This window comes from Mchenga conophoros, linkage group LG19 (genome assembly GCF_057382185.1).
Source record: "Mchenga conophoros isolate Kocher_MC1m ecotype Shallow Benthic linkage group LG19, M_conophoros_male_GT1.1, whole genome shotgun sequence".
In the NCBI taxonomy this organism is placed as follows: Eukaryota; Metazoa; Chordata; class Actinopteri; order Cichliformes; family Cichlidae; genus Mchenga; species Mchenga conophoros.
Window position 1 is genome coordinate 29,086,596 of NC_140544.1, and position 12,986 is coordinate 29,099,581.

Below are 12,986 nucleotides of genomic sequence, written 5' to 3' on the forward strand. Positions count from 1 at the left end.
TTTTTATGCACCATAGTACCCTTACAGAGATATGGATGGCAGTAAAGTAGTCCTCCATTTGATCCACATCACCATCAACACACTGAATGCACAGTATCACAGCTGTCGACCCCATGCTACAGCAGGACCACTCTACAGTGACAACTCCAACATAAGCCGCTATAGCGAGAAAGAAAAAGGTGGGAAAAGTAGCAAATGCGTTGTCTGTATCAGCAGTAGATGATGATGATGATTAGAATATGATAATATGATATATGTCATAGATCGTTGTGCTAGAATAGGAGGGAAAAGACATTGTTCAGTCAGGCAGATTATGACTTTTTAATGCTACATTAATGCAGCGCTCAAGTACATTTCACATATTTGTTCTCCACATTAGAAGAGGACAGTGTATTTGATGAGTCAGACGTCCATGACACGCCGACTGGTGCTGCTAACAAGGAGTCACAGACCTTCTTTGCTCGCCTGAAGAGAATTGGTGGCAGCAAGTCTGTGAAATACCAGCCGGTAGAGCTGAATGCCAAGAGAAGTAAGAGGCAGAGGCTTTCAATGTCAAGTGCGCTCTATATTAAGCAAATTGATTCAGTCTTTATCATACAATAATATTTTTTTGTGATTCGGTCTCATTTTCTTTCCTTGCATCAGGTGAAATTGAGCTGTCAGAGTACCGTGAAGCTAGCGCCCTTCAGGATAGCATCCTGCACTGTGTGCGGGAGGAGAGCACCAGGAGAAAGAGGCTACAGGCAATCCACAAGCAGAAGTCTTTGGATATTTCCAACACGGATTCCATACTATTCAGTTTGGACGAACATCGGCGCAAGTCCTGCATTGATCGTTGCGACATGCAGGTGCCCCCTGTAGTCCTGCCCCCATCCTCTACTACTCCCCACAACAGGTATCATGGGATAGGATCCTCTGATGGCTCTTCAGTTCGGGTTGATCCCGTGGACCGACGGGGCTCTCGAGGTGGCCAGTCTGACATCTCCAAGCCCGTCATACCAGAGGTCCGGCTCAGCTGCATGGAGACTTTTGATGACAAAACAGATCAGGGCTCTTTAGAGGGATCAGCTCAGGGAAAGGACGATCAAGACCTGATTGACCTCTCCTCTGACTGCACCTCAATTCCAGAAAAGCATTCGCTGCTCTCCATGTCTGACAGCGACTCCTTGGTCTTTGAACCGCTACCACCTCTGAGGATTGTGGAAAGTGATGAGGAGTTTGATCTTAACACCATCATAGGCTCCAAGTTTAGTGGGAGTCCAAAAGTCTCAGCTTCTCCTGCAAGCAGCAACACTTTGCGACTGTCCCCCGTTGTTCAGGTGAGTGTGGAGGACTGCTCCACTGACAAAAAGACCCCAGAGCTTGTGGTGGGAGAGAGGTGCTCACAGCAGAAATTTGAAGGAAAGGAGCCTATCCGTGTGCCTCGCAGCACCTCTCTGGAGCTCCCTGACCGATCAGAGAACATCTCCCATGAAAGCCCCATGACCTTAAAGCAGAAGAGAGACCTGCTGAGAAAGTCCCCACATGTCCCTGTCACCTCGCTAGATGACACATGTGCGACCCCGGAAGAAATCAGGACTCTTATAGGACCCAGCACCAGTCCCTCTGGCAGGACTATCTTCCTTGACATCCCCGAAGACAAAGCGGAGCCGCCTTCCTCACCAGAGAAGAGCAAGAGCAACAGCAATGACGAAGAAGAAGGGGATGGAGACGATGAAGAGGAGGACGATATGGGCGACGAAGCAGACAGCGACCCCAAACCTGACAACGCAGATGAGAACGATGAAGCTGAGTTTAAAATCCAGATTGTTCCCCGACAGCGTAAACAGAGGAAGATAGCTGTGAGCGCCATCCAGAGGGAATACCTGGACATCTCGTTCAACACGTTCGACAAGCTGGGTGCTGAGCAGACCGCAGAAACAGGTAAAGAGAAAGGACACGTGAACAAAAACCAGAGTGTGCTGTTGTTGATTTCAAAAATGTCTTTTAAGAAAATCTTGTAAAATCTTATTTATTACTTTTTGTACAAGTCTGGTCAAAAGTGAATATTTTAAGAGATCAAACTATTGTAGAATAATTCCAGCTAAACTTAAAGCACTGTAGCTGATTTACTACACATAAGTTCTACTTTAAGCCAGAAAAAGACAATCCTGAGGTGTTGTCACAGTTTATTTATATTCGGCTGACTCACATCAGCTGTTTCTTAGTGACTAAGCCTACAGAGATGCTGCCTAAACCAGCCATTTATAAATTAGCTTTGTACATTGCTCTACTTACAACTTTTAACTCTGAATATTATTCATTTATTATTTTATCTCTTTAGTTCCTTATTGTTGTTTTAAAAAAATCAATTTTCTTGCATTTCTTTTATTAATAAATGCTTATTTTGTCATCAGAGCGAAATGATCATCACTCATTACCAGAAATACTAACCACTCTTGCCATGCATTGCCCCTTTTCATGTTTTTGTGTGTGTGTGTGTGTGTGTGTGTGTGTACTTTTCCAATTATACAATGAGGTTTTAATGTAAAAGTAAAAGACTGAATCAGATTTTTATTGCACTTTAATTGCCCACATGGCACCAAATCATGCCTCTATTGAGATTATGTAACAACATGCTAAACTTCATATAAAAAATTTTTCTCTTAAATTATCACTTAAAAATGTTAGACATCTATGTATTGTATTACTGATTATTGTTGGAAGACTTCTGGTATATATTCTGATGCCTTGCAGATCACAAAGTTATGTCTACCCTGGAAAAGCCACGAGAATCTGCCTCAGCACCAACACTCGAAGCTGCTATACCTGAAACAAGTCATCGCTCTTCAGTGTCAAGTAGGAGCCAAAAACTCACTACATCATCTCCTCACCGACTTCAGTTAAATTGTTTTTTGTGTATTACTAGTGCGATGTCTAATATACCATAACCTATTATTTATATGTTTGTCTCTGATTCACTTTTTACAATTTTGTAATGGAGCTTGAAATATTAAATTAACATGACATAATATACATTTTTTAACAACACAGGAAAAAATACCAATATGTAATGTTTTAAGCTTTAATTTATAACTAGTGCAACTTGAATCTGTTATAATAATGGTTTAGTTAATCAGGACTAGGGCTAAATGACCTAAAGTCTAACCCTTATTGGTTAGACTGAAATGAGTTATACTGACAGTTAAAACCAGGTACTGTTTTCTTGTCTTTCTCTGACCTCTAGCTCAGTACCGGCAGGTGAAACGAGGCTCTCTGGGAGCTTTAACCATGAGCCAGCTTATGAAGAGACAGCTGGAGCATCAGTCCAGCGCACCACACAACATCTGCACCTGGGAGACGGGTCAGTCACTGTGGACATTTTTCAGTTATAACCTTTTGAGGAGACAGTGACATAATAACACATGCAAGAACACCAGACACCCACCAGAGTTAACTGAAATTAAAAGAAGAGGATAGTAAAACGCCTCCTAATAGATGGTGATGTTTTTATATGTTTTTATAGCCATTACACTGAAAACTGACTATAAAATGTGATTCATCAAATTTACATCTTTTTTATTTAACTAATAAACTAACTAGTTATATTATTTTAGGAATGATGTAAGAGGAATGATGATGCAAGAGGGCTTTTAAATTACAATAAAAGCCCTCTTATGTACATGCCCTATTACAGGCAGTATTAGTACCCTCATTTGAAAATCTCTGTTTGAGCTAATCCTAATATATTTTCATTTAAATAAATACACTGAATCTAAACTTCAATCAAATTTCTTGTGTGCTACAAGGTGAAAAGGAAATGTTTTTTATGACTGATATTTTTCCATTGTAGGTCCTACGAAGACCAGTCTCCTCTCAGCACCGAGCACAGTCAGCATGTTCGTCCCTGCACCCGAGGAGTTCATTGACGAGCAGCCTACCACGATGTCTGACCGGTGAATCAATCACTTAGTAGCTATATCTATCAAGCTGTATTAAAGTCAAACTATTATTGATTTATTGGAGAATTGCAAATCTATTTGTACTGGTGCCAACAACAATAAAACCAGAAACTAACTTTTAGCCCAAGTGCTCGAGATCCTGTGACAGCAGAGATCACATTGTCTTTACATTATGTCCATGTGGTATAACTGCTATTTCAGGGTAAATGCTGCCACTAATTAACAGTAATGAACTAAAAGAGAACTGAAAAGGATTCAGAATGTCAGATTTTGTAGGAGCTTTGGAAAAATTCCTAAAATATTCCCATCAAAATTCCCTACAGAGCTAATTTTTGCAGCTTTTTATTTTAACTTGTTGAATTGGAATTATGCATCAGAGCTGGTCTCCGTCATGCCCTGGAGTTAAAAAGCAAAAGTTAAAAAGGGTGTCTGGAAAGAAGTGTTCTACACATTGCTTGTTGGCTTTGCAAGTGATGAAGCAGCAGCTGCAATCAGCCGATAGAAAGAAACAGCCGCACCCCTGTGTGGAAGCACTGGCTTTAACCTCATCACATCATTCACATTAAGAACCTGCAGTCCACCAGGCTGTAAAACACATTACAGAACTGAGTCATTCTCACATATTTATCGGTTCTTAAACCTTCTGCTGTTGATCTCAGTAAATTTAACAGGGTGGCTCCTTCCCTGTCTGGATATTTAAAGATGTTGGTAAAAGAGTAACAATGTTTTGAAGATGACTTTGCAGGAAAGCAGAAAAGTGCGTCTAAGCCATTTTCTTAGGGAAAAAGGTTTTTCCCTAAGTTTTGATAATTCTCTCTTCAAACATTTTGACATTATTTCATATTGAAGTTGAATGGCTCAGCTGGCCAAACAGCACTAAGTGGAAGTAGGAATTTATTCTTTTAATTTCTTTTTAAGTTTAATTTAAAAAAGTAAATTATTATTGTATTATTGTAAACACTGTGGTTACATTTTTAAGGACTGAACTTTCAATTCAATTTATATGGTGTGAATTTACAACAACAGTCGCCTCAAGGCGCATTATATTGTAAGTTAGACCCTACAATGACCCCCTGTGAGCTAGCACTTTGGGGACAGTGGGAAGGGAAAACTCCCTTTTAACAGTAAGAAACCTCTGGCAGAACCGGGCTCAGGGAGGGGCAGTCATCGGCCACAACTCGATTAGTTAAAGTTAATAAATGTGACACTTAAAGAATAAATATTCTAACAGGCTTCAGATGATTATACAGGATTGGAGGTGTTGAGGGCTGCTGTTACAGTGCTGCGTGCTCACATTAAACATGGTCAAAGTTTTATATAATGACTAGGTACAAAATAGCCAAAAGCTTAGGGCTCAGACTGCTCAAAGCACTCAATTTCACCCAGTTTTTTTTCTATCCTGATTTCAGAGAGAAGAGATATTCCTAATATGGTCATCCAATGCACACAGCTCTGGCTGTGAGCACTGATCAAGCAGTTTGTGAAGGGCAGCCAATCAGAAAAATGAGCTTAAAGAGAGGCGAGTTAAAACTGCTTGTTGCAGACTGTGGATGATTGAAGGGGCTGCAACAGACCGAGTACTAAACTTTAGATAGTGCAAAGCTTTTCTAGTGGAGTCGCAAAAAAACCTGAATCTTAAAATGAGCAAAATAGATCTGTTTTTATGCTAAATCTAGCCTGGTGTATTTCCGTGTGATGTCTCAGGTGTCGGGACTGTGCAGCTGTTCTGGAAGAATATGATGAGGAGACTCTCAGCCTCGCTGTGGTGGTTCTTTCCATGTTCATTCACCTCAGCCCGGATTTGGCTGCCCCTATGCTTCTTGACATCATGCAGTCTGTGGGCAGGTACAACAGCTCCAGTAACCATCCCTGCAATCTCCATCCACACAGCACTTCACCGTTAAATGAAGTTTCATAACTCACTCTTAGAGCTCATGCATAATTCATCTCTGAGTCCTAATCTGCTGCTTTGACTTCTCTCAGGTTGGCATCCAGTGGCAATTTTTCTGGACAAGCTGAGAGGTATGAGACATAAAAGCCATAACACCAATGTGTGCAGATGTTCACTGTGCTTATAGATGACTTTAATAGTATATGTCAAGTGTGACTGCCCTTCTAACACAGCCATTCTCCCTGCGATGTCCTGCAGTATGTTGATCCCAGGGAATGTAGCAGGTGTAGCCAAGCAGTTCCTGCGCTGTATGTTTCACCAGCTGGCTCCTAACGGCATCTTGCCCCAGCTCTTCCAGAGCAACATAAAAGGTCTGTTTAAAAACCTGAAAATTCAGCTTGAATTTGTCATAGAAAAGAAACTTAGCTTCACACTTTATTGTAATGTAGCTACTTTTAAACATTCAATCTAACATCATAAGTTCCCATTGTATAAACTGCTCCCTTCTTTTTCTTTTAACAGATGGAAGTTTTCTGAGAACACTTGCATCCTCGCTGATAGATTTCAATGAGCTCAGTTCTGTTGCTGCTCTCAACATGCTCCTGGAGGTGGGATTTTTTCTTCATGTTGATGTGTTGAGTCATTCAACCAGCAGGAGGAGCTCTTGTCAAAGCAAAAGATTTGATGTCGCCAGCTTCATGTGCAGCGTAGGCCCATCTTAAACATCACATCATCTGGGCATTTCAGGAAACCTGCTTTGATCTGCACTCCTCTGCTAGTTTATTGTACTGATATCTAAATAAAAATGGGCAAGATAAGAACCTACTGATGCACGCGCTCATCCGTGCAGTCATCTGTAGACTCAATACTTGAAATGTGCAATTCACTTGTATTTTTATTTTTTATTCCTATTTATTCTATTTATCCCCTTTGTATATTTTATTTATATTTGTCTCTGTATTTATATATGTGTGTGTGTGTGTGTGTGTGTGTGTATATATATATATGTATATATATATATATATATATATAACAATTCTGTAACTGTAACTTCGGTCGTTGCTGTGCTTTTTGGAAGTCGAATTTCCCAGAGGAACCCACCCGAGGGATTAATAAAGTTCTATCTTATCTTATCTTATCTTATCTCTGTACTTCAGTGTCCTAAATCCACTGCTCTCATCATGAGCATTGTGACTGATCAGGAGTGAAATGATGGAAATATCTTCACTTATAGAATGTCATTATATAACCCCTTTTTATGGTTTATGCCTCCCTGCCTCCCAGGGCTTGAACAACAAAAAGAATCTTCCAGCAGGGGGCACAATGCTGCACTGCCTGGACAACATTGCCACCTTCATGGAGGCACTCCCCATGGACTCTCCCAGCAACCTGTGGACAACCATCTGCAACCAGTTCCAGACCTTCCTCACAAAACTGCCCTCTGTGCTTCCTCTGAAGGTAGATATCAACTCGTCCGAGTACTTAGTCATGGTCTTATGTGATTACTGTCGGAGGAAAACGCATCCAGCGGTGCACTCGTATGGTTTAAAAGGACAGAGTCTTAAAACTGTAATTGATTTGACTCTGACACTTTTACCTTGGAGGTCAAATTAGTGTGCAATCATTTGCAACCCTCACAAGCACAGGGGAGAGGTCAACATATTTTTCAATGTGTGTCTCATTAGTGTCCTATGGATTCCAGTTTAAGGATTATCATTTGCCTGCTGAAAATCCCAACAACAAATGCAACTCGGGTAAGTTCAAAGCAGAACGTCAGTGTCTCCTCTTTCTGCCCTTTAATAACTAACCTATTTCTACGTTTCTTCCATCACACAGAGTCTCCTGGAGCCCTTTTCCAAGCTGCTGAGCTTCGTCATCCAGTATGGAACATTCGGTCTCTCCTACCTTGTGGAGCTCTGTGGACTTTGTTACAAAGCCTTCAATAAGGTACTTTTGTGTGTCTGCAGCTTGTAAGAAGTCTTGAAAGAGTTAAACCCTTCAAACTAATCTGCAGTTTGCTGCTCTCTCACTCATCACTTTTTTTGGTGCTACACCTACTTCCCCGACACTCCAGTCAGCCTGAAATGTGGCCGTGTGTCACAGATGATTAAGTAGGCAATCAGCCAGTATTGATTAACATGATTAGTTGGTGTGCTAGGACCGAGGATGTATGGTGTGTTTCTCCGTGGCTGCCTCAGACGGCGATGGAGCCAGGGCTGTCTGCACTGTTCGGACAGATGAATCCTCAGTCCTCCACCACTGTCAGCACAGCGTGGTTTATGCCTCTTGTGGTATTGATTTTTTTTTACAGCCGCTTTAATTCCTGACCTTATAATATCCTCATTTCAAAACTCAGAGTTGCTGTGAATGATTGCTTTTGGATCTTTACCCTCTGCCGTTTTTTTTTTTAATGGTAAGGTGAGGTGTCAGGGAAGAGCCGATTTTCAATAATTTGTTTCAACTCAGTTCAGTTTTGGAGGTCAGGTGTTAAGTACACACATTAGAGCTCTCTGGACCTACTAAAGTTGGTCACATCATGCATCACTTGTCACCTCTGCATCGCCCTGTATGATGAGGAGCCTTGTGGCTTAAGAACGGCCTTTTAATTTGCTATTTTCCAAACTTACATGCTCCATTAAGTTTTAATCACCAGAGTGCTGCATCCAGGTACGTGCATTAGCAAGCCACGCAGTGAGAACTGTCAGCTCTGCATTGTGCATGAGCAGAAGATCATGTGCTTGCTCCTAACATAAGCAAACATGACTACAAAAAGAAAGCGAGAGACAAACTGGAAGTCAGAAGATGACAGTGTGGTTTGTAAACAGGCAGCTGGGCTTTGTGTGGAAGGGATGAACAAAGAGAGCAGCCTGTCCTCCGGGAGGGAGAAGGCTGCCTGACAGCCTCATCTGAGCTGCCTGGGACTCTGGGAGGAGAGATCTGGACTGGCCTAAATCTACTCCTCGGCTTTCACTATTCTCCGTCTCCCCGGCTTTCCTCCCTCCCCTCTCGCTGCCTGTCCTTCCCCCTCTATTCAAGCTACAGAGTTTATGCTCTCCTCGCAGCATGAGTAAGGCAAAGTGATAATAGAAAAAGGCAGTCTTGCTGCATCAGTACATTTACTACACTCTCTATCTTCTCGCATCCAGGAGAGAGATAAGTTCTACATGTCCCGCATTGTGGTGTTAGAGCTCCTGCAGGCTCTCAAGTTCAAGTCTCCTCTGCCTGACACAAACTTGTTACTTCTGGTTCAGGTAAAAAAACAAAAATCTCTCTTATCCATCTCGGTTTACGAGAGCCAGAAAATCACAGCAATTCAATCTGACTGCAATTCTATAACTCCATGTGGATTTTGCCAGTTTGTTTGTGCAGATATCGGCACACGGCTAGCGGAATCCACCATCATCCAAAAGCACATGATCTCAACGCTGCCGGGGGTGAGACTTAAATCGTTGTGTGCTACACTGTCTTATTAAAATCAGGCTCATAAAACAGCAGGAAATATAGACAGGCTCCACTGTGATTCCTCCTAAAGGATAAACTGCTGTTTCTCTCTACAGTGCACGACGGCAGCAATGGAATGCATGCGGCAATATATAAGTGAGCTCTTGGACTTTATTGCAGATATGCACACACTAACCAAACTTAAAGTAAGTCTTCTGTGTGTGAGTTTACAATTTGGACATGTCTCATGTGGAGAGTTTTGTTTTTCATCCTTATCTTTTCTTCACTCCAAATCTGCTCTTCAGAGCCATATGAAGGCTTGTTGTCAGCCACTGCACGAGGACACCTTTGGGGGCAACCTGAAAGTGGGCTTGGCACAAGTCGCAGCCATGGAGATCAGCAAAGGCAATCACCGCGATAACAAAGCTGTTGTGCGTTATCTTCCCTGGCTTTATCATCCGCCATCCACCATGCAACAAGGGTAAAAATGATGAGACTAAGACTGACTGACTTAATAAGAAAAATGAATGGTGAAAGAAGAAATGCACACTGTGTTGTTAATTGATTTGTTGAACTCATTTTCATTTTTTTCTTTCTCTCTAGGCCAAAAGAATTCATTGAGTGCGTGTCCCACATTCGTCAGCTGTCCTGGCTTCTTTTGGGCTCCCTGACGCACTGTGCCTTGCACCAGGGCTCCACCTCCTGCATGCCCATCCCTCTCGACGCTGGCTCCCACATTGCAGACCATCTTATCGTCATCCTGATTGGCTTCCCAGAACAGTCGAAGGTCTGGCAGACACAAATCTCTTCAAATGATCACACTCAGATTTTTCCAGATGCGATTTGTGGCAACCACAATGGCCTTGTCAGTTTTGGTCTCGGTCCTTATCCTCAGACGTCGGTGCTGCACATGTGCTCCCTGTTCCACGCCTTCATGTTCGCCCAGCTGTGGACCATCTACTGCGAGCAGGCAGCCGCCGCTCCCTCCCTGCAGAACCAGAACCAGACAGAGTTTTCTTCCAGCGCCATCCTCACGGGCCTCGAGTTCTGGAGTCGGGTTACACCCAGCATCCTGCAGCTTATGGCCCACAATAAAGTTGTAAGTGCTGCGCGGTATCCTTTGCAAACATCCGTCTGAGACAGTCAGGACTGTCGCTGTGGAAGAATGGTGATTTTCTTCTTTTAATATTATGAGTAAACAGTAAATATGTTACATAAAATTAAGTCTATTTCATATTTGTCTCTCAGATGGTAGAGATGGTGTGTCTTCATGTCATTAGTTTAATGGAGGCCCTGCAGGAATGCAACTCAACCATCTTTGTCAAGGTTTGCTATAAGTCCAGTGTCCTTCCATGCAGACAGTGCTGTATATTCTCTCTGTAACATGCAGAATAATGCTTATTTATTCATCTCCATTTCTTTTTTCAGTTAATTCCTATGTGGCTACCCATGATTCAGTCAAATCTTAAGGTAAGTGGTTTTAAAAGGTGTTAATCATACAGATTAATGATAATTACTATTGATGATTTCAAACTGAAACACTATCATCTCTTCTTTTCGTCGTAAGCATCTGTCTGCAGGGCTGCAGTTGCGTCTTCAGGCCATCCAGAATAGGGTGAACCACCAGTGTCTGCAGGGCCAGATGTCCGGAGCCCCTCCGTTCGCCCTGCGCAAATGGCTGCAGTGCACCCAGTTCAAGATGGCTCAGGTGGAGATCCAGTCGTCTGAGGCTGCTTCACAGTTTTACCCCATGTGACCTGTTCTGTGGTCAGCTCTGCCTCACCTGGGTCCCTAGGCCTGCATGCATCTGCTCTGGCTGAAAGTGACTTTAAAAAAAAAAAAGGACTCTTATATAAAGTGATGCTGTGTGGGATTCGTTTGAAATGAATCATTTTTCAGAACCTTTAGTATATGTACAGTAAATCTATGCTATTTTAAAGTACTAACACTGGAGTTGGACTGTATAGAAGAACTGTGTTCGGTGCCCAATCTGTTGCATTTAACAGAATTGAAGAGTCAGACGACTGTAGAGGATTTCCACAGACCCATGTTAGTAATAGCAAGGGCCTGAAACCAAATGCTTGTTTAATCATAGATATGTTCACTCTGACATTCATAACCTATCACTTTTTAAGTTGCTTGGTTGCAAGCCGAATAATAAAAGTACAAGTTTTTCTAAACATCGAGACGCTTTGACATTTCAAATGAATTGCTGAGCCTTTAAAAATTCAAATATGACATTTTCTGCCCTTTGATGTCCTGACTGATGGGGAAAATGCCCAGCTTACCATAATGTGGACGGCGGAGAGATAAAATCAGCTCTGCTGGTTACTCCTCTGAGCGAAAAAAACCTCAGGTGTCTACGGGAAAACGACATGACATGCATTACCCAGCTCCCAGCTAAGATCCTTGTCAGGCTGTCAGTCATGCTGCCTTTTGCCATCACAGCTCAGATCGATCAGAGGCCAATCCGAGTTGCAGCAGCAGCTTTGTAACTCGATAACGTGGAGCCAGACATTGGAGGTAAACAAGACTATTTCGGTTTGCTCCCCCCTCACCCCCAAAGTGGAAAGACACCCCGCCTCCTCCTACTCCAGCCCTCCCTTCATTGGCAGCAGCGAAACAGATAGGCCCATGCATATACCAAGCAAACACAATTACCTTTGGCCTAATGTGGTTTGTTGTGATTAAGGATTTTTGTGAGGTCTAACTGTATTACCATGAAGCTCTTGTCTGAGAATAACAGATGACATGACAGCAGGCCCTGAAAACCGAACAGCACATTAATCTTTGTTTTGATCTTTTCTGCTGCAAGGATTTCATTATCAGGATTTAGCATGAATTAGATCTGCTGATATAGATGTATTCTGCGAGGAAAAATTAGCTTATCGGACCAAAATAAGTCACATTTGATCTGCGCATAAATTCTTTAAAATATTACTTTTTAGTCGCAGCTGGTATTGAAAGACCCATGTTGAGAGGTGTCTGCCAAATGAGTCACTAGTATAATGATATCACACAATGTGACTAATGAACACGCACTTACACACACGCGCGCACACTCCCCGGTGACCTCAAGCCAGCTGAATCAGGCTGCAGTGCCCCTTCTCATCAACCTCTAGCCATGGCTCATCAAAGAGGTCCTTTCCTGCTGCGCCTCTACGTGTGAGAGTGTGCATTAAAGTGATGTTAGCTACAGGTGTGTATGTGTGCATGTGTCCCTGCGTGTGTGCGTGCGTTTAATCAAGTCCCCCTTGCTCTGGGGTTGCATCTGTCAGCCACTGCCACCGTTGTGATCGTTTGAACTCGCAGCCCTTTCTGAAAGAACCTTTCTCATTAGCAGCAGCTTATGTAATCAGTGTCCCACAGGTATCCAGCACTTTCCCCACCCCTGCTTGCCGCCTGCCTGCCTGCCTCCTGCAGGACCATATGGGAGCGCTGACCTGATGAGTAGGCAGCTGGAGGTGCTGAGGGTAATTAACACTGACCAAAGGACTGGCGGGCAGAGAGGGTGTGAGTGGGTCCTCAAAGACTGTGAAGGTCAGCTTTAAAAAAAGGACTGTGCAAGCTCTCTCACACAACCAATGCACCAGCACAATGCATCACCAGGTGTGTGCGCTGGTGACATCTCGTGATTAAAGAGCAGAGGTATAGAAGCAGCAGATAAAACTCAGCAGCACACTGGTAAAAACAAATGTTTGAAAAAAATAAAA

The 12,986-nt window shown here is 42.8% G+C and overlaps 1 protein-coding gene across 6 annotated transcripts in view; it reads left to right on the forward strand.

The window, feature by feature from the left end:
* unc79 (unc-79 homolog, NALCN channel complex subunit) overlaps positions 1-11,457 on the forward strand; it is a 32,644-nt gene extending 21,187 nt beyond the window's left edge. For all 6 annotated transcript variants that reach the window (XM_085256999.1, XM_085257001.1, XM_085257002.1 and 3 more), the window contains 22 exons: positions 17-179; positions 380-529; positions 646-1,923; positions 2,737-2,838; positions 3,227-3,343; positions 3,833-3,935; positions 5,646-5,786; positions 5,925-5,963; positions 6,091-6,203; positions 6,355-6,440; positions 7,117-7,290; positions 7,518-7,586; positions 7,669-7,779; positions 8,979-9,083; positions 9,189-9,266; positions 9,390-9,479; positions 9,579-9,754; positions 9,877-10,060; positions 10,169-10,372; positions 10,522-10,599; positions 10,702-10,743; positions 10,841-11,457. In XM_085256999.1, the coding sequence (XP_085113125.1) occupies positions 17-179; positions 380-529; positions 646-1,923; positions 2,737-2,838; positions 3,227-3,343; positions 3,833-3,935; positions 5,646-5,786; positions 5,925-5,963; positions 6,091-6,203; positions 6,355-6,440; positions 7,117-7,290; positions 7,518-7,586; positions 7,669-7,779; positions 8,979-9,083; positions 9,189-9,266; positions 9,390-9,479; positions 9,579-9,754; positions 9,877-10,060; positions 10,169-10,372; positions 10,522-10,599; positions 10,702-10,743; positions 10,841-11,029 (3,792 nt within the window). In that variant the 3' untranslated portion in view covers positions 11,030-11,457. The remainder of the gene's footprint in view (positions 1-16; positions 180-379; positions 530-645; positions 1,924-2,736; positions 2,839-3,226; positions 3,344-3,832; positions 3,936-5,645; positions 5,787-5,924; positions 5,964-6,090; positions 6,204-6,354; positions 6,441-7,116; positions 7,291-7,517; positions 7,587-7,668; positions 7,780-8,978; positions 9,084-9,188; positions 9,267-9,389; positions 9,480-9,578; positions 9,755-9,876; positions 10,061-10,168; positions 10,373-10,521; positions 10,600-10,701; positions 10,744-10,840) is intronic.
* Positions 11,458-12,986: the final 1,529 nt, after the last annotated feature.